General features: G+C 38.7%; 1 protein-coding gene across 3 annotated transcripts in view; it reads right to left on the bottom strand.

Annotated features, from left to right (window-relative positions):
* Nucleotides 1-22,262, bottom strand: part of LOC125278893 (NACHT, LRR and PYD domains-containing protein 12-like) — a 50,197-nt gene extending 27,935 nt beyond the window's left edge. For 2 of the 3 annotated variants that reach the window (XM_048208294.1, XM_048208295.1), the window contains exons 1-3: nucleotides 22,131-22,262; nucleotides 18,850-18,986; nucleotides 15,105-17,174 (exon numbers count right to left, since the gene is read on the bottom strand). In XM_048208294.1, coding sequence (XP_048064251.1) covers nucleotides 15,105-17,174; nucleotides 18,850-18,965 — 2,186 coding nt within the window. In that variant the 5' untranslated portion in view covers nucleotides 18,966-18,986; nucleotides 22,131-22,262. Of the gene's footprint in view, nucleotides 1-15,100; nucleotides 17,175-18,849; nucleotides 18,987-22,130 lie in introns of those variants that run through there. The other variant, XM_048208296.1, reaches the window with a different exon arrangement.
* Between the last annotated feature and the right edge of the window lie 4,983 nt (nucleotides 22,263-27,245).

Raw genomic sequence — 27,245 nt, 5'->3', positions numbered from 1 at the left:
TTTAACTCTACTTGCTTAGAGATTTTAGATGCTGTGGCTCCTGTCAAAGTCAGGGGAAGAAAAGTCAAATCGCAGCCCTGGTTGAACAGTACTACCCGTGCTCTTAAGCAGGAGTGTAGGAGGGCTGAACGCAAATGGGTTAAAGATAAATTACAAGTCTCTTATGAGATTTTGAAGAACCGTTTGAATGAGTATCAAAGAGCTGTTAAATTGGCTAGATCAAATTATTTCTCTGTCATCATCTCCAGAAACTGTAATAATTCTAGAGTACTTTTCTCTACTGTAAATGCTGTTCTTCATCCTACTGCTACTCCTGCACTCACTCCTTCTGCTGACATGTGTGAAGAGTTTTTAAACTATTTTATTGGTAAGGTTGATGGAATTAGATCTCTAATTTCATCTGTTGGTAATGATTTTATTGTTTCTGTTGCCCCTCAGAACCATTTGACCAGTTTTATGCCTGTTTCTTTGCAGCAGCTTAAGGATATAACTGCTAATATGAAGCCCACCAGGTCTCCTGGTGATGTGTTTCCTTCTTCTCTGTTTAAGCAGGTACTTGATTCAATTGGCCCAAGTATTCTGTCTATTATAAATATTAGTTTGTCATCTGGTGTTGTTCCGGTTAGTTTTAAGTACGCGGTTATTCAGCCTCTTTTAAAAAAAACCCCAGCTTAGATCCATTTGACATGAGTAGTTTTCGTCCGATTTCAAAATTGCCTTTTATTTCAAAAATACTAGAAAAAATTGTGCACGCACAGCTTAATGACTTTTTAATTAGGAATAACATCTGCGATAGATTCCAGTCAGGCTTTAGAGTTGGTCATAGTACAGAATCGGCTCTTTTGAGGGTGTCTAATGATATCCTACGAGGTGTTGATTCTGGAAACTGTGTTGTCTTGCTGTTGTTAGATCTTACAGCGGCATTTGATACAGTTGATCATAACATTCTCATTGATCGTCTTAGGGATCAGGTTGGTATTCAGGGCTTAGCCTTGAAATGGTTCTCTTCCTATTTAAAGTATAGGACTCTTTCAGTCAGCTTAGGGGATTACTTTTCTTCCATTGCACCCCTTGTGTGTGGGGTTCCACAGGGCTCAATACTGGGACCAATTTTATTTTCCCTTTATATGCTCCCTCTAGGTTCGATTTTTGAGAAATTTGGGATTCAGTATCATCTTTATGCAGATGATTCTCAAATTTATGTACCACTGAAACATGGGCATAAAAGTGCCATTCAGTCTCTTCATGCATGTTTGGTAGAAGTTAAGTGCTGGCTTGCAAATAACTTTCTCCAATTAAATGAGGATAAGACTGAGATCATTTTATTTGGAAATAAGGGGTGTGTGGATGATGACTGCCTGGGGTTGTTTCCTGGGAAAAAACTGTCTAGCGTGAGGAACCTTGGTGTCATTTTTGACTCTGAGCTCAAATTTGAGCAGCAAATCAATGCTGTTGTTAAGAATAGTTTCTTCCATCTTAGATCAATATCTAAATTGAAATCTATTCTTACCTTTAATGATATGGAGAAGGTTGTTCATGCCTTTGTGTCTTCACGTTTGGATTATTGTAATGTATTGTATTTGGGTGGGAGTCAGGCTTCTCTCTCCCGTTTGCAGCTCATTCAGAACTCAGCTGCTAGACTTTTAACGGGTACTAAGAAGAGAGAACACATTACTCCGGTTTTAATTAAACTACATTGGTTACCCATACGATACAGAATTCAATACAAAGCACCGTTGTATGTTTTTAAGTCTCTGCATGGTCTAGCCCCTGAGTATGTTACTGATTTAATCAGCCACTGTCAATTCAGCAGATCTCTGCGCTCAAATGATCAGGTGCTTCTTGTGGTTCCACGTCCACATTTAAAATGTAAAGGTGATCGGGCGTTTTCTGTTGCAGCTCCTAGGCTTTGGAATGACCTTCCTCTGTCTCTAAAAACGTGTCCTGCATTGGGTGTTTTTCAGAGTGCGCTTAAAACTTATTTGTTTTCTTTAGCTTTTGACAATGCTTTGTAAGTGTGTATGTCATATGTCTGTTTTTTGTTTTTTATGTTTCTCTTTTGTACTTTCTGTACAGCACTTTGGTTCCGCTTGTGGTGTTGAAAGTGCTTTATAAATAAAGTTGAGTTGAGTTGAGTATCATCAAGAGGTTTAAAAGTTGGAACTTTCTCCCTAGATACTGGAACAGGGGTCTGTGGATGACGTACAGACGAAAAGCGTGAGGCATCCGGAGAGTAGGCCTGTAATCTGGAGAGTGTGGGAGTGCTAGTCAGTCTCAATTTTCTCATTTGACTTTCCCATTTATGGTCTCTCCTAAGAAAACAATTTGTTATAGCCTTTTCTAATTTTTCCAGTGCCTTCATAAAATAATCCTCCAGCCCTGCCAAGCTAGAATCCACAGCCTGCCTGAAGTTGGTTTCCCTATTCAATGTGCTGTCCATTGACTGTTTGAAATCTTTTTCTAAAGTGTGTACTTTTTGGTTAAGGGCCAATAAATCCACTTTACATTACGTTGTTCGAGTTAAATTGCCCAGTGATTGTATTATGTGCGGTGGTGTATCGACCTCCAAAGTTTAACAAGGATTTTATTCAGGACTTTGCTGATTTTGTGGCTGGGATTGCGTTAAAATATGATCGCTTTTTAATTGTTGGTGATTTTAATATACACGTATGCTGCGAATCCAGACCGATGTCTAAGGATTTTATTAATCTTATTGATTCTTTCAATCTTATAGAGTCTGTCACTGGTCTGACACACGAAAAAGGTCATACTTTGGACCTCATACTGTCATATGGCTTAGATGTTGCCGTTAGTGAAATATGTGACACCGGTATGTCGGATCATCTACCCATTGTTTTTACTATAGTTGTTCCCTGCCCGGACACTTTGAATGTTGCTCCCGCACGCAGTGTGCGTTCTATTAACCCTCTAACTGCCTCACAGTTTTCTGTTGCTTTTAAAGACTCAGTGCTGTACAATCTTGAAGATTGTACTCTTGATGTGGATGAACTCACAAACCTCTTTGACTCTACCTGTACTGAAATACTAGATTTTGTTGCCCCACTAAGGGAAAAACGCACTAAAACGCTATCTGAACCCTGGTTAAATGACCATACCCGCTCTCTCAGACGGGCCTGTAGAACGGCTGAGAGAAAGTGGAAAAAATACAAACTTCAAGTGTCATTTCAAATTTTAAAGAACACATTACATATATACCAGGGAGCAGTTAAATCCGCTAAAACAAATTTTTTATCTCACCTGGTTGCTAATAATAATCAGAGGCCTCAGGTTCTTTTTAAAGTGTTTAACTCTCTTGTTAACCCTTGTGAAACAGATTGTGTTGTGCCATCCACTTTGTTGTGTGAAAATTTTCTGAAATATTTCATAGATAAAATTGCTTTTTCATCACCGACATTTACTAGTGACCCCTTGGTTCCATCTATATGCAAAGCTGCCTTCCAACAATTTGACCCAGTCACATTACATGTTCTCTCTGACATAGTTAAGCAGCTCTGCCCTAAAAAATGCCTGCTGGATAATATCCCTGCCCGATTACTCAAAGATGTTTTTAACGTTGTTGGTTCCAGTATTTTAAGCTTGGTTAACGCATCTCTCAGCTCAGGGTGTGTTCCCGTAGCTTTTAAACATGCAATCGTGCAACCCCTCTTAAAAAAGAAAAATTTGGATCATTCGGTTTTATTCGGATCAACTGCAATCATTTCTAGATGATTTTTGCATTTAAGAAAAGTTCCAGTCTGGTTTTAAACCCCGCCATAGTACTGAAACCGCCCTTCTAAGAGTATATAACGATCTTCTCTTAGCAGTTGATTCAGGAAAATCAGCTGTTTTAGTCCTTTTAGATTTGACTTCTGCCTTCGACACTGTAAACCACTCTATCCTCTTATCCCGACTCGAACAAAGTGTTGGCGTTACGGGTATGGCCCTGAAATGGTTTAAATCATATTTGACAGATAGGAGTTTTGCTGTCCACCTTGGGAATTGCTTTTCATCTGCTGCACCTCTTTCTTGTGGAGTTCCCCAAGGTTCCATTCTGGGACCAATGCTCTTTTCCCTGTACATGCTGCCCTTAGGGTCCATTTTTAAAAAATATAACATTTCTTTCCACTGTTTTGCAGATGATGTACAAATCTATTTGCCTGTAAAAAACCAATGAGAAGAACAATATCCAACCTTTGTTAGATTGTTTGAGTGATCTCAAAATTTGGTTGGATCAAAATTTTTTATGTCTCAATGATAAAAAGACTGAAATTGTTGTGTTTGGTCGTGCGGGACATTTAAGTGATTGTGCAGATGCTCTTGGTACTCTATGTTCCCATATTCGACCTTTTACCAGGAATCTGGGTGTAATTTTTGATAGTGCTTTTAAATTTGATAAACAAATTAGTTCAGTTGTTAAAACTAGCTCCTTCCACTTGAGACTTCTGGCTAAGGTCAAGCAATACATGCTACGTAAAGACTTTGAAAGAGTCATACATGCTTTTATTACGTCGCGATTAGACTACTGTAACTCTTTGTATGCCGGTTTGGATCAGTCATCACTCCGACGGCTACAGTTAGTACAGAACGCAGCAGCTCGACTTTTAACCGGGACCAAAAAACGTGAACATATTACACCGGTATTGGCCTCACTTCACTGGCTTCCTGTTTGTTTTAGAATTACATTTAAAATTGCATTAATTGTTTTTAAAATTTTGAGTGGGTTGTCGCCTTCATATTTGACTGAGCTTCTACATGTCCACACACCTGCCAAAGTACTGAGGTCTTCCGACCAGATGCTCCTCGATGTGCCCAGATTTAGGCTAAAAAACAAAGGTGACAGAGCATTTGCAGTGGCTGCTCCTAATATCTGGAATAGTCTACCAATTTATGTTAGAAAAGCTCAGACTATTGAAACTTTCAAGTCCTTGCTTAAGACGCATTACTATGCTTTGGCTTTCAATTCTAGTTGAGCTTTGCTATCTTGACCTGTTGGTTATTTTGTTTGCACTTTGTGTAATATTGTCTGTATAACAATCAGTTTTTTCTGTTGGATCTTGTGAAGCACTTTGGTCAATTACGATTGTTTTTAAATGTGCTATATAAATAAATAAATTGAAATTGAAATTGAATTGTGCCAGGTCAGTGTGTATTGATTGTACCATATCAACATTTCTTAGACTATTCTCATCATCATCATCATCATCATCATCATCAGACTGTTCAGAATCAGAAATGTACAGTGAACTAATCATAGACGTTATTTCTGCAGCTGGATTACGCCTTGTCACAAATGGGCCTGCAGTAAAATCCATATCATTTGGTACATTCTCCTTTTGGACAATTCCAGGTGTAACAGTGTCATCAGTTTGCTCAACATTAACTTCAACACCTGCTTCATTATTTGTCCCATCCATAATGCCAGTTGAAAGAAAAAGAAAAGAAAAAACAAACAAACACCTTAATCAGGAAAAGTCCCCGTACGGGCCACCAATATGTAACACTCAGCCTATATGAGGCAGTTTACACAACGTCAACTATAAATACGCGATCGATCGCTCTACACTTCTTGTTTGTCAACGTCTGTGACAGGATATCTCATTGTGGAAATAACTTCTATTTGGATTATTTCACCCTTGGAATTCTGAACAGGACAACGCCGTCTTCATCGAGCTCCCGGACTACAAGCCTTTCCGGTGAGGCCGATTCAACACACACACACACACACACACACACACACACACACACTCGTACTTTACATTGGACTGAAACGGACTATTCCAACACACATACATACATCTTTGTATACGTTTACGTTTGTTTACGTTTATATATATATATATATATATATATATATATATATATATATATATATATATAAATATTGTATATTTTGTTGGGGTTTTGGTATATTGTTGTTTCTTGTATAATACACTTTGGTTTGACATTTATTCTGTTTATTTTGTGGAGTATTTTATTTAAAGACGTTTAAAAGAAAGGGATTAAGAACCAGTTGACGTTGTGTAAACTGCCTCATATAGGCTGAGTGTTACAAAATCCTGTTTGATCGTCTGAAATTATTGAGGGAAGGACACGTTCTAAACGAAATGCTAACACTTTAGCTAATATTTTAATGTCAGTATTTAAAAGGGATATGGGGCGATATGATTCACACTGGGTAGGATCTTTATCTTTTTTAAGGAGGAGTGAAATGGATGCTTGCGAAAAAGTTGGAGGCAAGGAGTCTGCCTCCAATGATTCCTTAAAAACATTAAGAAGAATTGGCGCAAGTTTCTCCCTAAATTTCTTATAAGAATCTATAGGATACCCATCAAGGCCCGGAGACTTCCCACTCTTCATTGCCATAATGGCCCTACTGATTTCTTCAATCTCGAGGTCATGCTCTAAATCTACCACCTTATCTGAATGCAGGGTGGGAATATCTAAATAAATATCTAAGAAATTGTCCATATCTGTTGGATCTGAAGGGAATTCAGAAGTATATAATGAGGAGTAAAAGGTTTTAAAAGTTTTGTTAATTTCTTCCAGGTTGCTAGTTAAAGTTTGATTAGAGTCCTTTATCTGGGAAATAAGACGGGAAGCAGCCTGACGTTTCAACTGGTGAGCCAAGAGCCGACTTGATTTGTCTCCATACTCATAGTAAAGACCACGTGTCCTCATTATTAATTGCTCTGCATGAGTAGTGGATAAAAAAATTAAAAAAAAAAAATTAAAATGCAAGTTCTGTTGCATAAATAGAGAAAAAGCCTTTGCCATATCAGAAACATTACTACTAGTGCTGGACCTGTCAAGCTGAGGATCGAAAACACAATTAAAATCACCAGCAAATAACAAATGATGTTGTAACACGGTTCATAGATGTGGGAAGAAGGAGGCGGGAACCGGCGAACGTTCAACAAAACTTTAATATAAAATAAACAAAGAACAAAACGAAAGTAATGCCGACAGACCCTCGCGGACGTCTGCCGGCCACACAAACATAATAAAACGTAAAATAAAGTCCAGGCCTGGTCCTCTCTCGTCCTTCACTGATGTCGCTCCTCCTTTTATGCCTCCGGAGCTCCTCCGTGAGAGACTCGAGGCCGGCACGCCTCGCAGGTGACGCTCATTATCACTCGCGTCACCGGCCTCGCGCCGTTCCCTCACGGCTCTCGCCCGCCCTGCTCGTCACATACCCCCAACGCCCCTCGCAGGCCGGGGGGTACTCCCGCGACTGCGCTTACTCCCCCCCGGGGCCTGTCTCGGCGGCCGCAGCACCTGGGGGTAAGGACAGACGAGACGAGAGAAAGGAGACGGAAGCAAGGGGAGCGACAGGACGAGAGAGGGGAGAGAGGAAAAAGAAAGAAAAAAAAAAAATTCTTGGTCCGGTTCCCAGACACACTGCCGCCCGGTCCTCAGCCAGCCGGGAGGCTCTTCCTCGCGGTGCCATGCGGTGGCACTGGACGCTCGGTGGACGGCCCGATCCTCGACCGCCTCCTGGCGGCCGGCGATGGCTCCTCCGACTGAGGGCAGCCGGCAGCGAGTCCCCCGTCCCCTGCTCCTCCCCTTCATGGCGGACGGCAGCAGGCTCCGGCCCACGGCAGACGGCGGCGACTCCTCCGCTCCCTCCAGGTCCAGGACGGCAGCCACCCCACCTCGTCCCAGGAGCACGGCATCCGGGTCTCCGTCCCACCTTTCACAAGGCTCCAGCACCACCGCCTCGGGCAGCCTCTCGCGGTCTACACACACTCCCGCGCTGCCCGAACTCCGCAGCACCGCGATCCCCCTCAGCAGCGAGGGCTCTTCGACAGCATGTCCCTCCTTCCTCCCGGGTTTCGGCACCAATGTAACACGGTTCATAGATGTGGGAAGAAGGAGGCGGGAACCGGCGAACGTTCAACAAAACTTTAATATAAAATAAACAAAGAACAAAACGAAAGTAATGCCGGCAGACCCTCGCGGACGTCTGCCGGCCACACAAACATAATAAAACGTAAAATAAAGTCCAGGCCTGGTCCTCTCTCGTCCTTCACTGATGTCGCTCCTCCTTTTATGCCTCCGGAGCTCCTCCGTGAGAGACTCGAGGCCGGCACGCCTCGCAGGTGACGCTCATTATCACTCGCGTCACCGGCCTCGCGCCGTTCCCTCACGGCTCTCGCCCGCCCTGCTCGTCACAGATGTGTATTAAGCTTGGGAATTAATGACAGGAGACTATTTGCAAACTGAACATCGTCCCAGTTGGGAGCATAAACGTTAACTAAAACCACTGGGACTTGAAAGAGAGATCCAGAGACAATAACGTAACGACCATTAGGGTCACAGATTGTGTAAGAAGGTATAAATTGTACTCTCTTATTAATTAAAATTGCCAGACCTCTTGATCTACTGTTAAATTTGGAATGAAAAATTTGACTAACCCATATCTTGCGAATTCTAGGTCTGGTCTTAAATGTGTTTCTTGTAAAAATAATATATCTTTGAAAGATTTAAGATGGGAGAAAACTTTAGCTCTTTTAACAGGACCGTTTAATCCCCTGACATTCCATGTCATCAGCCTCACAGGATGACCTCCATTATCATCACCTATATTACCTGAATGATGTAAAAATTAGAAGCATGCAGGGGTTCCAAACTGAAACAAATTGTAAGCATAAATGACAAAAAAGAGATACCAGACCTAGAAACCAGAGGTAAACAATGCTGCCAGCCGTCCCTCCCACCCCCCAAACGAAACAGGAAAAGAACATTATAATACCTAGATCTAATTCTCCAACTGAGGAAGATCGCAGATAAACAAAGATTAATGAAAAGACTTCCAAAGTATGCAAACTAACAACAAATGGAGTCATATACAATGTGGATGTAGCCCCCTTATAAAGGAAGCTCAGAGTATGAGTATGTTATCCGGCTTTGAATAATAAAAATAAAAAATAATAAAAGTCAAAATGGAGTGTGCAATTATTTCCATAAGTCCAGTTCAGCCTCGGGTTTTATACATATGATATAAAACCAACAGTTTTCTATTACTTACCCGAGGGAACGAAAGTAACGTCTTTGCACATTATTCTTCACCCCATTGAGTACTGTAGAACTCATTGGCTTCCTCTGGCGTGCCGAAGAGGTGTGTTTTCCCTTCATGAGTAACTTGGAGCCTTGCAGGGTACAAGAGACCAAATCGGACTCCCTTCTCGTAGAGCCGAGACTTCACATCTTTAAACGCCGCTCGCTTTTTCCCTAGCTCAGCGCTGAAATCCTCGTGGAAAAACACTCTGTGTCCACGAAAGAGCAGCTCCTGCTGTTGCCTGCTGAATCTGAGGATGCGATGCTTATCCTGGAAAAAGTGGAAAAGAACCAGAAACACTCTGGGTTTGGTCTGCTTGGCCCTTGTATCGTTAGTTCGATTGGGTCCGACTCGGTGTGCACGAGAAAGAACAAGAGGACTCGTAAAAAAGTCCTTCCCCAGCACTTCCTCAAAAAATCGGGTCTGATCCTTCCAGCCTTTCAGGGATGCCCACCACTCTCATGTTAGATGTCCGTGAGCGATTCTCGAAATCATCCAGCTTTTCCTTCAGAAACACGTTCTCTTTATGTAGTGCATCCACCACGACATTCGCAAGCCTGTCACTGTTATCATTTAGCCCGTCTTCAACCTTGCGAAGTCGTTTGTCATGAGTTTCGTAATATGATTTAACTTGTTCCAATGTCGCGTTCACAGGTGACAGTGCGCCCAGCCAGCTCTGTTTTTAAAAGTGAGTGAACTACTTGCGTCATGTCAGAAAGGAGCGCTGACCGGAGCTTTCTGAGATCTTCAGGTAAAGCCGTTTACCTTTAAGCCGTTGGTGCCATTTCGTCGATCTTGCTAGAAGAAGCTTCGCCGTCTCTGTCACTAGTATTATTCCAAATTCGCCAAGCTTAATCCGGAAGTCCGAGATGAAGAGTATTTTTATAGCATATTTATTGCCATCTGTCTTTACTATAAGGGGCAATTGATTTTCAGGGGATTTTTTTTTACCTTTATATAGGATTTTTTCCTAATCGTATTAAATATGTAGGCATGCCATCTTTAATGTTAAGTTTTTAAATTTAGTCAATTAAATTAGAATATTATGACACTATAGGTTGTTACCAGTTAAATCAGTATCAACCAAAAGCTTGCAGAGGTGTCAAAGAAGCAGCATCTGAAGCTGTAATTAGAAGCATATAGTTTCTTGTTTTTATGACATGTGGACTTAATAAATCATTATCTTGAGCAAAATAAGCAAGCTGACATTAAGTACAATGTATATCTTTTATTTCGAATATATACAAATGTCATTTATATATTTTAGTTTGTCAAGAGATTTAAAGCACCGTTTTTGAAGAGTGTGCATGTGCGTTCATGCTCTAGTACATCAGAACAAGCATTTGTAAATAAAGCAAAATAACTTAGGAAAATGAGAATTAGTCCTCTAATGCCATGTCCATAATTTATAGCAGAAATTATAACATTAATTCGATCTCAAACGGATTCATTTAAAGAAGTTATTACTATACCACTTGCTTGACATCATTTACCAAGGTGGTTGAACGACATGTTTGTGACAATACTGTTTCGGGAAACAGTCGTGACTAGCTAGTTGATTTGTTCAACGATGCATCATACTATGATAGTTCAGCAGCGAGTTACATCGTTGTTCGGGAAACGCACCCCTGATTGGCTGTTCAGCTGCTGCCACCTGCTGGTACGGAAAGGCATTTCATCTTACACAGGCGCAGAACGGACGTGCTATTCAGCTGTCGAGTGTTGGTTTGGAGTGGTAGGGCAACTTTACACCCAGACGCTGCTGACGTGAGCCAACACCAGAGTCTGCTTTCGTCGCCACTAGTTTGTCAACATCGGCTTGGTGTGTTCCTGCCTTATAACTTATTGGGCCCTTGAATCACTTGGTCAACTGATTTGTTCAAAGACTCATTCATTCAGGAACAAAAAACTGCTCTGTGCACTAGGAGTCAGTCGCACAACGGTTCTGATTTGCATTGGAAGTTAAGTTGACAGAGAAAATAAAACACCATTTTGTGTGACATCCATTAATACTCAATATTAAAGTCCCCCTGTAGTCAATTATTTTATCCCTTAAAACTCATCTTTGATCACCAAAATGACATATTTTAAAAAAATTTCAAGTGAAAAAAATCATGCCTTAAAATAGCTTGAATGTAACTCTCCACCCTTGCCTCATTTAATATACACGGATCAATGAATATGCAAATTAGCCCCGCCTCCACTCGCTCATGGCAGCTCGGAGAGTCTAGTGTTGCTGCAGTGACAAGGCAATTCGTTGTTTGTGTTGTGGATGTAGGATGTAATAAATGCACATCACATGAATGAGCACAGATTTCCAGCGTAATGTGTTGCTAATGTTACACAAACCATGTTCCTGTTCTTTATCTCAGAGTCAGACAGCTGCCTTCTAACAATCAGTATCCTTACAAACGCTTTGAACAATTCAGAACGTCAGTGGAGAAAAGCTTATAGTTCATCATAACATCATAATAGACTCGCTATATTGATAAATCTACACAATTATTCATATCAACAGAAAATTTACCAGGATAATCTGCTTCTCTCTAAACTTTCCTGCTTCAGAGCAGTCATAGTTAATAATATGCTAAAGCCTGCCGGCACATTGTTGTGATTGGTTACAAGGTAATCTGTGACATCACAAACACCACATATAATTTGCAGGTTTTTGGTTTACTCAGTTTTAAACATAAAATACTCAGCAATGGTGCTGACTTATGAATTTGCACATGGTTTGTCTTAAAGCATATTAAAAACACTACATAGACATATAAACAACATTAAAATCTTGATTTTCACCACAGGGGGACTTTAATGAAATAAACTCAGAATATTGCCTAAAACAAAAGTTATGACTTTAAGAACAGGAAAAAATAGCATGTAGCCTATTATATACATACTGCATATTTGACATATTGTACACGAGTGATAACCTACATATCCTACATTTCTCTATGAAAAAAAAAAAAAAACTAAAAATAGAATAGGCCTAATATAGAATAGGCCTAGATATGCTGTGACTGTAAAACACACTGAAATAAATATCTTTTCAAGACCTATCTGTCATATCATTTCAAATTCATCCCCTGTTTCCTAAAACAAAAGTTATGATTGCTGGATATTTACACTAAAATCGATAATGGTAACTTTGTGGTTTACTTCAATGTACTGTACGTTCACTCCGAGCTGTTCTGGGGTGTGTTTCCCAAAGTGAACTATGGTCGTAAGTTCCTTCATTACCAATAGAGTTTAATGGGACTTACGACCATAGTTAGTTAATGATGCTTTCGGGAAAAACACCCTAGTGCGTCGGTAAATTAATATTTATGAGATAAATTAATCTATACATGAAATATTAGTTTATGTCTACACAGAATTAAGCCCTGACTCTGCACCAGTATGATTTGTTTCAAGCCATTCACCAGTCTGGTTATTTGATGAGAAAGAGATGAATACAGAATAGAGAATACGAACCAACGTCATGCCGCGTTGCATGCCGGGGCGGCGCCGCCATTTTGACAGGATCGCCCCCTACTACTTGCACTGAAATGAATACAGATACTTGCTTACCTTTTGTTTTGTTTCTACCAATAAGTGGAACATTCACATTTTTAATGGTATCGTTTGCAGGGAACAGAAGCTATTTACAGCATCGCATGATAATTTTATTTATTTTTTCACTGAAGTTTTGTAGAATTTCGTTTACAATGTTCATCTGTTTACCGTGTCGCACGCTGGACTCTAGCTGCTGCTTCAGCCATCGTATGAATATCCAAATAAAAGTATGTGTTCTGAGAAAAGTCGATTCATTTATTTGTTGGAAACATTTAAATGATGCTTAAACGAGCATATTGAGTAGGCCTACAGCTGTTGTCATTGTAAATATTCCTTTCCACGATCCCAGAGAATCAGAGATTATGGGTCAAAGTCAGCGGACAGACGGACACGAACACACTGTACTTTTATATTTATTTCAACAAATGACAAAATCAAAACCGCAGGAGCTTGTCAACAGTTTAGTAGTGAGTCCTTGCAAGGGCACATTTTAAAAACACTGGCTTAGTGTATTATGATGACATATTAAAAGATGTGCAGACGAGCCCTGAATATGAACGCAGCGCGTCCTCCACACAGTATGCTTTAACAGATATGTACAGAATTTTGTGTTTGTCTCGGTGCATTAAGCGTTTGAATGTCCCCGTTCAAGTTCTGCTAATTCAGGAGCGGAGTGACAGTCAGACTCGCAAAAGGTAATGTTAATTATTAAACCAAAAATGTCAAAAAAAAACAAAACAAAAAAAACACTTAGCAATGTGATTCTTTTATTGAGTGATAAGCAGTGGGTTTAATCAGTGACATTGCTAAAAGATTTGCCATCCGGCGTCTTCTCGTCATCTCCTCGACCTGCTTCCCTTGGTGTTTTTACACGTAGAAAAGGCAAAAAACATTGTTCATTGTCCAGTTTTCTCTCAGAACGATTATCAGAGTTACTATCGCCATTATCGATGCAGCATTAATGACATACAATGGTGACATTTTTCACAATCATGACAGATAACAAATTACTGCACTAAACTCAATGACGGAAAGGCTGCGCGATCCTGTCAATATGGCGTATAAACAAAGAAGTTACCCAGAACTCAACGCGGCGTGACATCAGACTCGTATTCTCTATTCGGTTGTTAAGTCTGACGTCACGCGGCAGTGCTTCCGGGTCCTAATGCTCTATCTCATACCACAAGAAAACAACAAATGGTGCTAATATACATACACGATGTGGTGTAATACTACAAAAAATATATAATTATAACCTTTATCTCCATACCAAAATTCCAGATGGCCAGACAATGATTCATCTTTTATAAATCGTTAAAATATTAATAACTGTGACGCTGTGAGCACGGAGACTGTTGTGTAGACTGTAAGTATTTAAAATGTTTAACTTTTTAAAATGATTGATGTTTAAAATGAATAAATAGCGCTCATAAACGGCCGTCGATGGCATTCTCAAGTGAAACGAGTCGAGGCTTGGACCCGGAGACGGCGTTCCTTACGTCACGACTTAACAAGTGGATAAACGCGTTAAGAATCCGTACAGCTGTAGAGTGAGGGACTTTTATTCTGTTGAGCGGAACCGATGAACAACTGATGACGACATGGTTTGACGTCTGGTTGACCAATCAGCGGAAAGAGGCGTTTCATTCCTGCCCACATTCAAGCTGATTATTCGTTTCCAACCCCAGAATGAAAAAATGCTTTTTAAAAATGAAAAACAAAAAAAGTTTTCAAGTTTTTCTGATTTCAATGTCAAAGCCATAAACCGATTAGTAAACCACAAACGAAAAATTAGAAATCGAGCCGAAATCTCATTATCCGTTTGTTAAAATAAAATAATAAAATAATAATAATAAAAAAAAGAGCCATCATTTCATTTCTTGTTACTTCATTTCAAATAGGAAATGAAATGATCAGATGACACGGACCCTGTACAATGGGTATTCCCCCAGAGAATGAGCACACAAACCTGCTTGTCTGGCTCTCAACAATGGGGGAGTGGTCGCTGACGTGCGAAAAAGTGCGGACCCCATCTGAATGATGACCAAAACGTTACTCATGTATAAACTGAATGAATAAACCTGCATGTATAATTTAATAAAAGGTCTTTTTAACTTTGCTGATTTAACATGATCAAAATAATCTATTTTAATGACAAAATTTGAAATAAGAGAGGAAGTGAAAAATATCTGTATTGGAATCAGCCAGTAATTGTTAGTTAATCAGTATCGTATCACCCAAAAAAATTCTATTGGTACATCCCTAATTACTGGTGTGTATCTTGAGACGAAACAATGGCACTGACATATTTTAAGATATATCAGGGCAAATTATTTTCAGTTAAAACATGCATTTTAGTCTAGGACTAGCTTAAGCCTTGTCTGTAAAACCGGGGATAAGCTTGTTATTTAGGAGAAAATCTCTTATTTAGGAAATGGTGCTAGATTGATTATTAAACATGATTGTTCATTTGTTAATAATTAACACTCACAGAGCTTTTCTGCAGTTGATCACAGCTGGTATCAGTCTTCTTCTCCCCTCATCTGATGTGTTGTATTTCTTCAGATCAAACTCATCCAGCACCTCCTCTGATATCTGAAGCATGTAGGCGATTGTTGAGCAGTGAGCAGGAGAGAGTTCCTTCACTGAGTGTTTGTCTGATTTCACAAACTCCTGAATCTCTCTGGACAGAGTCTGATCTTTCACTTCCAGCAGACAGAGGAACAGATTGATGGATTGATCAGCTGAGAGTTCATGTCCATCTTTGATCTTCTGTTGAATGTACTCTGTGGTTCTCTTGATGATCTCTGAGGTTTCCTCTCTGTGTGTCAGTAGATCCTGTAAGAGTCTCTGATTGGACTCCAGTGAGACGCCCAGCAGGAACCGCAGGAACAGATCCAGGTGTCCATTCTGACTCTCAAGGGCTTTATTTACTGCTGCTGTTAGTAGATCATACAGAGGGTCTTTATCTACTGCTGCTGTTAGCAGATCATACAGAAGGATTTTATCTACTGCTGATGTTTGTGGATCATACAGAGACTCTTCATTAGAAAGTTCATTCCATCCATTTCCACGGTTAAAATTATATTCATCCAAGTCAGAGTCACTTTGAGAGTCATATTCATCTAAATCAGGGTCACTTTCAGATTCATATTCAGACTCATATTCACGGTATTGTTTATATTTTGTATCCAGAAGCTGAAGTGGTCCCTTGTTCTTCATTAGATGGCAGTAAAACTCATAGAAAGCAGCGAGAAACTCCTGAACGCTCAGATGAACGAAGCTGTAGACTTTCCTCTGATGAATCACAGATTCCTCCTTAAAGATCTCAGTGCAAATCCCAGAATACACTGAGGCGTCAGTGACGTCTATGCCGCTCTCTCTCAGGTCCTCCTCATAGAACATCACATTGCCCTTCATCAGCTGATTGAAAGCCACTTCAGCAAGTTTCACAATCACTTCTCTGTTGGACTGCAGGAGTTTCTCTGGATCTCTCCCTTCATACTTCTGATTCATCGTGTTGATCTGAATCAGCAGGAAGTGGATGTACATTTCAGTCAGAGTTTGAGGGATTTCTGCACTCAGATCTTCTTTCAGGAGCTTCTGAAGCACAGTGGATGAGATCCAGCAGAAGACGGGTATGTGGCACATGATGTGGAGGCTTCTTGCTCTTCTGATGTGTGAGATGATTCTGCTGGCTTGATGCTCGTCACTGATTCTCTTCCTGAAATATTCCTCCTTCTGAGGCTCATTGAATCCCTGAATCTCTGTCAGGCGGTTGATGTATTTGAAGGGGATCTGATTGGCTGCTGCTGGTCTGGAGGTGATCCAGATGAGAGCAGAGGGAAGCAGCTCTCCTTTCATGAGCTTTGACATCAACACACCCACTGATGAAGTCTCAGTCACATTAGAAACTTCCTGATCGTCCGATAACTTCAGTGTCATTCTGCTTTCATCCAGACCATCAAAGATGAACACAACTTTACACTGCTCATAAATCTTTGAGTCCAGATCTTGAAGTTCAGGATGAAAGTCCAGCAGAAGTCTGTGAAGACTGTACTGATGATCTCGGATCAAGTTCAGCTCTCGAAATGGAAGCACAAACATGAAATCTACATCCTGATTGGCTTTTCCCTCGGCCCAGTCCAAAATAAACTTCTGCACAGAGACGGTTTTTCCGATTCCAGCGATTCCTTTAGTAAGAACCTTCTTGATCTGGTGTTTCTCCTCACATCCTGGTTCAGGTGAGGCTTTAAAGATGTCATTGCAGTAGATTGGAGTGTCTTGTGAGTGTTGTGTTCTGGCTGTTTTCTCCATCTGTAAAACCTCATGTTGTTTATTCACTCCTTCACTCTCTCCTTCTATGATGTAGAGCTGTGTGTAGATCCTGTTCAGGAGGGTTTCATTCTCTTGGAGTTTCAGTCCCTCAAATAATCTCTCATACCTGTTCTTCATGCTGGTTTTGTGTCGGTATTTGACTCTCTGTAGTTCATCATTCATTGGTTGAGGAGAATCCTGCTGCAGGTCTCCAGTCTGATCATCTCTATCCTCTCTACTGAAACTACAAAAATGAAAAAAAGGAAAGAACAGATTTAAAAAGTATATAAAACAAAGGTTTTAAATGTATAAATAAAATAAAATATTAATCACATAGTAAATCAATACAGATGTCAATGTTGTATTTTCTGTATAAATAATGTCTTACATCTTAGTTTCAATTTAAAAGTTGAATGATTTATAATTGCTTGCAAGTTTAAATTGGCAAGGCTTAAAAATACGTGGGCAACATTCCCCTCAGCTGTCCTGATACACAAGTGAAAGTGTTGTAGCACAGCTCTCTTATAGTTCAGACGTGATGTCATTTGAAGCCAGAAGCCATTTGCTCATTGTGAGAGATAGAGAGAGAGAGAGAGAGAGAGAGAGAGAGAGAGAGAGATGCAGCTCTTCTGATTCATTCACTGTGCTTGTGAAATTATTTCTCACAAAAAGTTTTCAAATGACTGATTTGATCATCTGTGTTGATTAATTTACTCATAAATGTTTGCAGTAATTTCCTGCATTATAAATGTGAAACCTGCTGAATGAGTAAAATTATGCGCAATACTCACAATCCTGCACAGAAATTCAGACCACGTATGGTATTGATTTTATATTGAATACTACGGTATTAGATTTTGGTACCGTACTGAAGCCATGATTGTGGTATTGAGCCATCCCTAAGCAGAATTTATTACAAAACAAGGTTTTCATGATACTTTAATGTTTCATAATATGATATTAAGCCATTCTGAAAACACTGTATCATAAGCTCCATGTGTGCTGCACATGCATACTATATTTATTCAATTAAAAAAGCCTTTTTCAATTAAATAAATCACACTAAGACATCTGACCAATCGTTTATAAATTATTATATTCCTGCATTAAAGGGTTAGTTCACTCAAAAATGAAAATTCTGTCATTTATTATGCCGTTCCACACCTGTAAGACCTTCTTTAATCTTCGGAACACAAATTAAGATATTTTAGTTGAAATCCGATGGCTCCGTGAGGCCTTCATAGGGAGCAATGACATTTCCTCTGTCAAGATTCATAAAGGTACTAAAAACACATCTAAATCAGTTCATGTGAGTACAGTGGTTCAATATTAATATTATAAAGCCACGAGAATATTTTTGGTGCACCAAAAAAAAAAAAAATGAGGACTTATATAGTGATGGCTGATTTCAAAACACTGATTCACAATGCTCCGATGCTTTCTGAAGCCATGTATCGAATCTGCAGTTCAGAGTGCCAAAGTCATGTGATTTCAGCAGTTTGGTGGGTTTGACCTGCGATCTGATTCATGAATCGATACACTAATTCATAATGCTCTGATGCTTTCTGAAGCAGTGTTTTGAAATAAGCCATCACTATATAAGTCGTTATTTTGTGTTTTTTTTGGCGCACCAAAAATATTCTCGTCGCTTTATAATATTAATATTGAACCACTGTACTCACATGAACTGATTTAAATATGTTTTTAGTACATTAATGTATCTTGAGAGAGGAAATGTCATTGCTGGCTATGCAGGCCTCACTGAGCCATCGGATTTCAACTAAAATATCTTAATTTGTGTTCCGAAGATCAACGAAGGTCTTACAGGTGTGGAACGACATGAGGGTGAGTAATAAATGACAGAATTTTCATTTTTGGGTGAACTAACACTTTAACAAATCTGTAATTTTGTGTCTCACCTGGGGTCAGAGGTCACTGTTTCATCACTGAATTTAAGAGGAGGATCCATGGATCTGTCACTCTTCATAGACACACAGCTGGGTTCTGCAGATGAAGATCTCACTCTGCTCTCCATAATGAGAAACTGACTTCAGACCTGCATATGGAAACACAGAGAACAAATCACACATAATGTTTTAACTATTCCAGTAATTCCAGAGAAAACAAATCTTAATTCTACACAGACATTCTGGAGAATTTGGTGCTTCAGACTTTGTAGCTTCAGTTTCTGGAGGATCGTTTTCTTATGATGTCCAAAAAGTAATGGTTTACTGACTGTGGAAGAACCAGATCTGAACCCACTGAACCGCTCTGAGATGAACTGATCAGTGATCCAGATCCATTACCCAACGTCACTGTCTGACCTCACTGGCTGTTTCCATCCAAAGTTGAGAATTTAACTTCTTCACAAATTTGGAATAACGCATAAAACATTTGTGAATAAAGCAGCGTTTCCATCCAGTGAGTTAAAGAGAACAAAATTTTCACTTCCTGATAAACTGGCACTAAATATCACTTAGAAAAATGGAAGATGCTGCAGTATAGTCCACTGTATCTAATCATTTTCATATATAATAAATAATTGCGCCTTTAAATGAGTGCGCAGACATAATAATAAACAGGGTCATGTTCTCTTGCATTCAGATTCCTGGTGTTTGTGAACACAATCGTGTGAGACGCTTCTGGAAGGAAATTATACCGAATCATTTTTTTTGACTTTGTGATAGAGGCACATGGTTTGCAGATCTTCACACACTGGATGAGAAGCGCCACATTTAAAATAAAAACATTTCAGAATCCTCCATTATAATGCATTATAACTGCTCCACATCCTTGTTAATGTAGGCTACATAAAGACTGTAGACAGACTGTAGACAGTACATTTTAATATTAGTGCTAATAGTAGCCTGTTAGTTAGGTTTATATTTTCTTTTAAGATTAATTTATGACCTTCTGTATAATTTTATTTTTTGGAGATATAGAGATCACGGTTCTCCCATGATTCTGAATACAAAACAGACAAGCAAACAAAATAGGCTAATAATTCTGACAAAATGTATTTAATGTTATAAAGGAGTCGATTTATAAATGTATAAATGTTATGATGTATATTTAAGTATTTAAAAAAAACAATTTTATAATAATTTAAATGAATTCATTATGTAAAAAAAATCATTTGAAATTAATAAACATGTTACATTCAGAGTTTTTGAAAGATTTTTCATCATATACATTTTAACAGTCAACATTACATAACATTGATTTCAAATGTCATGTACTCATTTTGATTGCTGTTGCCGCAACATCTGTTTATATCTGGACAATAAACATTTTAGCTAGGGCTGCACGATATATCGCATGAGATTGTCACGCGCATTTCGTCAGTAAAGCCGGTTCCCTGATTACCGCTAAATCGCCATCACCTGCTTTCAAATGGAGCGACAGAGCCATAGTTCACTGACAAGCCACGCAATATCGCGCTCATTATCGAAGGCGATTCATCTGCGATATGAACACGATATTTTGTATGTTTGCAACAGAAGTAATATCAATACTGTCAGCTGAAAACGCTGTTTGTGAAGCTGTTTCAGACATATATCTTACATGAGCGCTGCGCTCTCTGGATCAGCGGCAGCGTTAAAGCAGGTTTAAATTATATTACAGCATGATCGTAACTTTAAAGGTTTAATAGACAGCAGAATCTTTGTAATTTATGAATAAGATCATGTGTGTGGTTGAATGGAGATTGCAATCTTTAAATCATTAATTGTGCATATATGGACCTGTAGCCTATATATAAATTTGTAGCCTATCATATTTGTAGGCTACTAGACCTCAAAAGTTACCCAGGACCAGGCCCTCGTCTTCTGTGATCCATGGATTAGTTTTCTGATCTCTTTATGAACTTTTTGAAGCGTCAAAGTTTCAATTGCGTAGACCGTCTATGGAAGGACAGAAACCTCTCGGATTTCATCAAAAATATCTTAATTTGTGTTTGAAGATGAACGAAGGTCTTACGGGTGTGGAACAACATGATGGTGTCGGACAGTTTGACTATTTATTAGATTAGGTGTTGTAAATGGGAATTCATTCAGTAAAAGTGTTTCCATCATAGTTTATGTGCATGTTTTCATAGAGCATTTATCAGATTCAGTTGAACACATACATTTTTTATGCACATTTTTAGAATTTATGCACATCTTGGCGTTTCCATCCATCGTTTTTTTTTTTTATGTGATACACCAAAATACGCATAAGTGAATAGAATCATATCTACATATGCTCTTGTGTCTTATTGAAATTTGTTGAAGATTATTTATCCATTATTTATTTTTAGTTGTTGAAGCACTAGTAAACAAGTTATTACAGTATTAAATTTTTCAAATGTTTAATAGTTGCTCTCCCTCTAGTTTCAATGTATTCATGTGGAAAACAGGTGTCAGTACTTTGAATATTATATTATATCAATCCCTGCATCCCAATGTGCATAGTATCCAACTTAAGTAAAGTTGGTTTTATATTCGCACATTCGGACTTCTGATAAATTCAGACTTTACAATAAATGTGCAATAAATGAATGTTTGCGAATTTTAAGCAGCGACATGATATTGACAACCAACGATTGTCAACTTACAACATTTTTCACAGTCGATCAAAATAGGCAAGTATTGTTTTAATGGCATATTTACTTGTGAATGTCCAATGTAGTGTGATTAACAAGGCTATTGAATACGGATGTCTGAATGTGTGAATATAAAACCAACTTTACCGAAGTTACTATCCACCCTATCTGCCCTAAATACTGAAAATTATTAATGTTACTAATTACTAATAGGATGGATAGGTTGCATATTGAGACTCAGTCTAAAATATATCAATTTCGATGAGTCCAGTAATAATTCTAGAGATATCTAAACAGCTTCTCAGATAAACATTTCTGGCCTGGAAATAAAGAAGACTTCAGGAGGCTTACAGACTTTAGGTTTATATCACAACTAATATGATAAAATATAAACAAGGCCGGTGCAGAGACACACTTGAATCCGAAAAGTAAGACAGATTAGCCCTAAGTAACTGATAGTTGATCAATCTGGTCTTAAATTAGCGGTTGTTTAATAAACTGGCCTCTGAAGATGAACTTGTCACTTTACGTAATAACTCCATATTGAGATTTAAATTTAGCATAGCACGCAGAAAACAATAATGTGACATGATATCAGAAGCAGATAGATAAACTTACCGTAATGTGATATTTACGACAGTTTTTACATTCTTAAGATTCGAGTCTTTACTTTCGGTTTGGACACGCAGGTGTTTCCTCAGAATGCAGAACGCGCATGCGCAGGAGGCCTCAGGTGTCAACAAATAAACCCCGCCCATCTCTCTTCTTCTTCTTTTAGTTTTCTGTCGGGTTTCAGTCTAACGTTAAATGTGTTTAGCGCCACCTACTGTACTGGAGTGTGTAACATAATGACCTCCTCAATCTCTAATTACATTCTACTGATTAGTGCAGAAACTTCATTAAAGCCTCATAGCTGCTTCCATCTGCTTATTCCTATTTCTGTTCATCTTTTATACTTCCTTCCATTTTGTTGTAATTTGTTTCAATTAAATTCTGTCGAAATTAAAGCTTTTGCAATTACAAACACTCATAAAACACACATAATTCTTTTCATTTACATACCTCACCTTTATCTTTATTTGTAAATTCACACTTTAATATGTGAATTATATTTTCAGAAAACTAAACATATTTAGCGCCATCAGGCTTTTGTTTGTGTTTAATGGATAAACGGAGCTGCGCATTCAGGTTTATGGCTGCTGTAAATTTTACCTACCACAAGATGACGCTGTTTTGCGACACTCTTGATGCTTTGGAACTTTTCCCGAAACATTTAGAGCAGGAGTGTCCAATACTGCTTCTGGAGGGCCACTGTCCTGCAGAGTTTAGCTCCAACCCCAATTAAACACTCCTGGACACCCCTGATTTAGAGAAAAGCTTTAACAATTTAAGAGGCTTCGTTTCTCCATCACTGCTCAATAGTATTAGGCCTTTTTGCAAATGTTTCAGAGTCAGTTCTGCCTTATGAAATCTGTTTGAATGTGTCCCAAATTACCTTTGAACTCTTCTGGATTCCATTTCAGTTTTTGTGGATTCATTTTTAGTGGTCAAATTAAATTGTAGTAATAAAAAAGCATGTCTAATTAGATTAAATCATAAAACTTATATAATTTAACACAAAATTATTAAAAGTTTACATTTTTAGGGCCCTATGAAATCAGTTGTATTCTTTAAAATGCTGGTAATCAAAAAAAGGCATAAAACAATTACATTTTTCATTTTTTTTTTACTATCAAATTAAAATTGAACAATTCCTTATATTCTCAGCAAAGTGCTGCAAAACTGAGGTTTACTTAAAAACTTGTTCTTTGAATAATAAAGTTTTAATAATAAAGTATTAGACACACACACACACACACACACACACACACACAATCTAGAAAAATCTTTTTATTGCATCACTTTACATTATATTTCCTGTTGAAGCGGCAGCTGGTCATGTAGCTCTCTTCTTCTTCTCCTCTATTTGAATTCCAGCAGTGTATTACTGCCCTCCACAGGTCAAAGTTTGAACTAATTTTTATATGCAATATGCTAGTTCAATAGTACATAACAATTAGTTCAAACTTTGGCCTGTGGAGGGCAGTAATACACTTAGCAGCATCTACATTGCTGGAATTCTAATAGAGGAGAAGAAGAAGAGAGCTAGTTCAAGATGAGCATTTAAGGTTAAAACTTATATAATTTTCAAATTTTTTCAGAAAATGAGCGATGGTTTCACTAGATAAGACCCTTATTTCTCATCTGGGATCGTGTTGAACAATTTGAAGCTGCAGTGAAACTAATTATGACCTTCAACTGTTTGGTGCCCATTGAAGTCTATTATAAGGAGAAAAATCCTGGAATGTTTTCATCAAAAACTTTTCTTTTCGACTTAAGAAAAAAAGACATGGACATCTTGGTTGACATGGGGGTGAGTAAATTATCAGGAAAAGTTTATTTAAAAGTGGACTAATCCTTTAAACACTTTCCTGAGAACTGAGAATATGTTCGCTTTAGCTCTGAAAAGCGGCAGTAAATGAGTGATCTACAGGGGAAATAAATCATTGACAGAAACACTGATGTGACGAGATTGAGAAAAGTGACACGTGCACCTCAATGTCATCTGCTACGATCAGTCAAACAAGCTTTGATCAAACAAATCATATCAATTTAGATGCAGTTTGATTCATTTCACTATATTCACCTCAGTAATGATCTCTCAATAGCAGTTACACAGGTTCTCTAATCGTTGTTGTTTTGTAAATCAGCTGCACTCGTCTCGTTGTTAAAGTTTCTCTGGCAGTGATTTTGAAATGTTGGTCAAAACTAGTGTTGGTGAATCTGTCCTCCAAACTAAATCATCAATATCATCACAGGTTTCCAGTGTTTTCAGAGTTAATACAATAACTGACATACGTTAATACAAGAAGGCACATTTGTAATGAATAGTTGGACTGTTGTCTTGAGAGAAACTGTCAAGTCAGACCAAATTTTCAGATGTGGTTTTGTTTCTGTTGGCCAAAACAATCATTTAACATAAATGACCATTTGTGTGTTTCGTGGGTTGTTTTGTGCTTCATAATGCTTTACTGTTCAGACTATTACAGATCCCCATAGGTCTATTGTTTGACATGATGTCACATTGTGTGTATTTAATAAACTGTGTATTTTTCCAGGTTTGTGTGTTTATATAAAACTGATAGTTCAGTTTTTGGTCAGACTTTATTTTAAGGTGACGTAGTTACATGTTACTGCACATACTTACTATAGTAATAACAATGAATTATGCATGATTACAAGTAACCCTAAACCTATAGTAAATACATGTAGATAATTAATATTACTCAGTACTTATTTGAGTAATTACAATGTATAAAAGTCACCTTAAAATAAAGGGTTACACTTTATTTTAAGGTGTCTTTGTTGCACTGTAATTATACATTTAAGTACTGAGTAATATTAAATAACTACATGTACTTACTATAGGTTTAGGATTTGGTTTGGTTGCATGTAATTATGAATAATTTATAGCTATTACAATAGTAATAGAAAAACTGAGAAAATAAAGTAAAATAAAGTGTTACCAAATAAAGTGTAACCAAAAACTGAACTATCAAAAACTGAGAAACATTCACTGTAGTAAAAGTGTGACAACTAGCTCCGGTGTCCAAACACTGCACTTTCGGTCTGAGTGTTTGTTTGTGAATCAGTCAAAGCTGTGTGTTTATGGAGAAACATGTTTCACTCAGTCTCAGCAGAGTCAGGGGAATTTCACAGTGACGCGCTCCGCCGCGCGCGCTCGAGCCTCTTCACCAACACGTGGAGCTTCTGCACGCGCTCGCGCTACTATCACGGAAATGCTTTGTTACCTGTTTGTCTATGGTTTTAAAGCGGAGGTCGTCGTCGTGCTCGGAGCCAAAGTCTTTCAGCAGCGACACGAACAAGATCCCGAACGCGTTCTGGATGCCGAACACCGAGCCGTTGCACCACATGGAGGCCAGCATCACCACCCACCCCCAGCCGCCCTTCGGGGGCTCGAACTCCGCCGGCGCTTTCTCCTCGCTCTCCGAGAGTTTACAGCCGCCGTTCTCCTGCTTCTCCTCCGGCGCGTCCGCGGCATTCAGCGCGTCCGTCGGCGCGGCGTCTTGAGTCGGCTCGGAGTGAGTCTCAGTCATGCTGCTCCTGTCTGGATCTCCACTGACAGCCTGAGATGCGTTTGAGTCCGGTGTGAAAGCAGATGACTGTTACACTGGCTGACTGACTACTGTAGCAATAACCTATAAATATAGAGGAGCTGCAGGAGGCGGGGCTACAGACCCACCGCCCGAGAGCGATCAGATGAAGACTCCTCCTGGAGAAGCTGTGATGAAGCACATCTGTCCTGCACTGACACGCGCATGACGGACCTGCAGTAATGCAACATCTGCATCTGGCCGCAGTGACTCTCCTGTACATGCTTTATTCACACTGTTGAATACAGAGATCGAGCTGATGATCAACTGCAGCACAACAATAGGAGTGTGTTTGTGAACTCACAGACTGAATGTGTTGAACAGACTCCAGTAACTCCTGCAGCTGGAGCACATCAGTCTGCGTCACTCGCGCGCGCTCTAGTGTTGTTAAAGCTGCACACTCACACTGACACTCGACAAATGCAAGTCAAATGAGTTCTGAGAGCAGTTCATAAAATAAAGTACTGTCATTCACACTGTTAGAGAATTAAATCGCACATATAATGTCTCAGATGTCATGATCAAGATATCTGGGTTTGGCTGCTTAACCTGCTCAAGGTAACTTCTGCTGTAAATAAACTATCAGGCTGCAAAAAACATCTTTCTCTATTGACACTCATTAAAAATGAAGTTGGCTCCACTTCTCTAATGTGATTGGCTGAGTCATGTGTACTGATAGAAGCACTTTTCACAGTTTGTGTCACTCCACCAGTCTGTCAGTCTATGAGTTTTTTTTTTTTTTTTTTTTTTTTTTAAATGGACAGTAATTTTGAATCAAAATAACCTGTCACTCACATGAGATCCACCAATAGTAAACCACAACCATCCAATATGGGGTTAGAGTTGTTTAATATTTTCAGATAAATAGATTTTTATGCAGAAATACATGTAAAGAGAATCACAAAAATTAAACAGATTCAGAAATAAACGAGTTCAACAAATAAATGCAGCTTCACAAAAATGTATTAGATTTACAAATAAATAAAATAAATTTGTAAAAGTTTTTTAATGTCAAGAGGGTTTGCACTGGCGCAAGCTGTTAGTAAATCTGGCCCTATATCTCTGTTATGGGAACAATGCTCCAGCAGTTTAATGATGATATGAGCAGCTTTGTGGATCTAATGATCTGAATTATAAATATTTTAAAAAATAAATAAAATGTATTACAAAATGATTTCATTAGTTTGTAGAGAAGATATAGGTGGGTTATTTTTAAACATGTAATGTTGTATTCCAAAGAGATCATATCATGCATTTAAAAGCGAAATGCCCAGCAGATAAGCAATATTGGTTAAAACACATGATCACACAAAGAATATTTTATATGAATCAGACTTAATAGTTTTTGATTGTAAAATTGACCTACAGCATCCAAAATAAATGCAAAGGTGTATTTTTCAGCACTGTAAGATTTTTATTAGCATTATCCGCTCACAAAACCTGTGATGCTGCAGTGATGCTGAGACTCGTACTGTTACATCACTGATGGACATTTGGGATCAGATTTGGGATTATACAG

Source organism: Megalobrama amblycephala, linkage group LG11 (genome assembly GCF_018812025.1).
Source record: "Megalobrama amblycephala isolate DHTTF-2021 linkage group LG11, ASM1881202v1, whole genome shotgun sequence".
Lineage (NCBI taxonomy): Eukaryota > Metazoa > Chordata > Actinopteri > Cypriniformes > Xenocyprididae > Megalobrama > Megalobrama amblycephala.
Note: the sequence above shows the minus strand (reverse complement) of the source record. Positions and strands in the feature narration are given on the sequence as shown.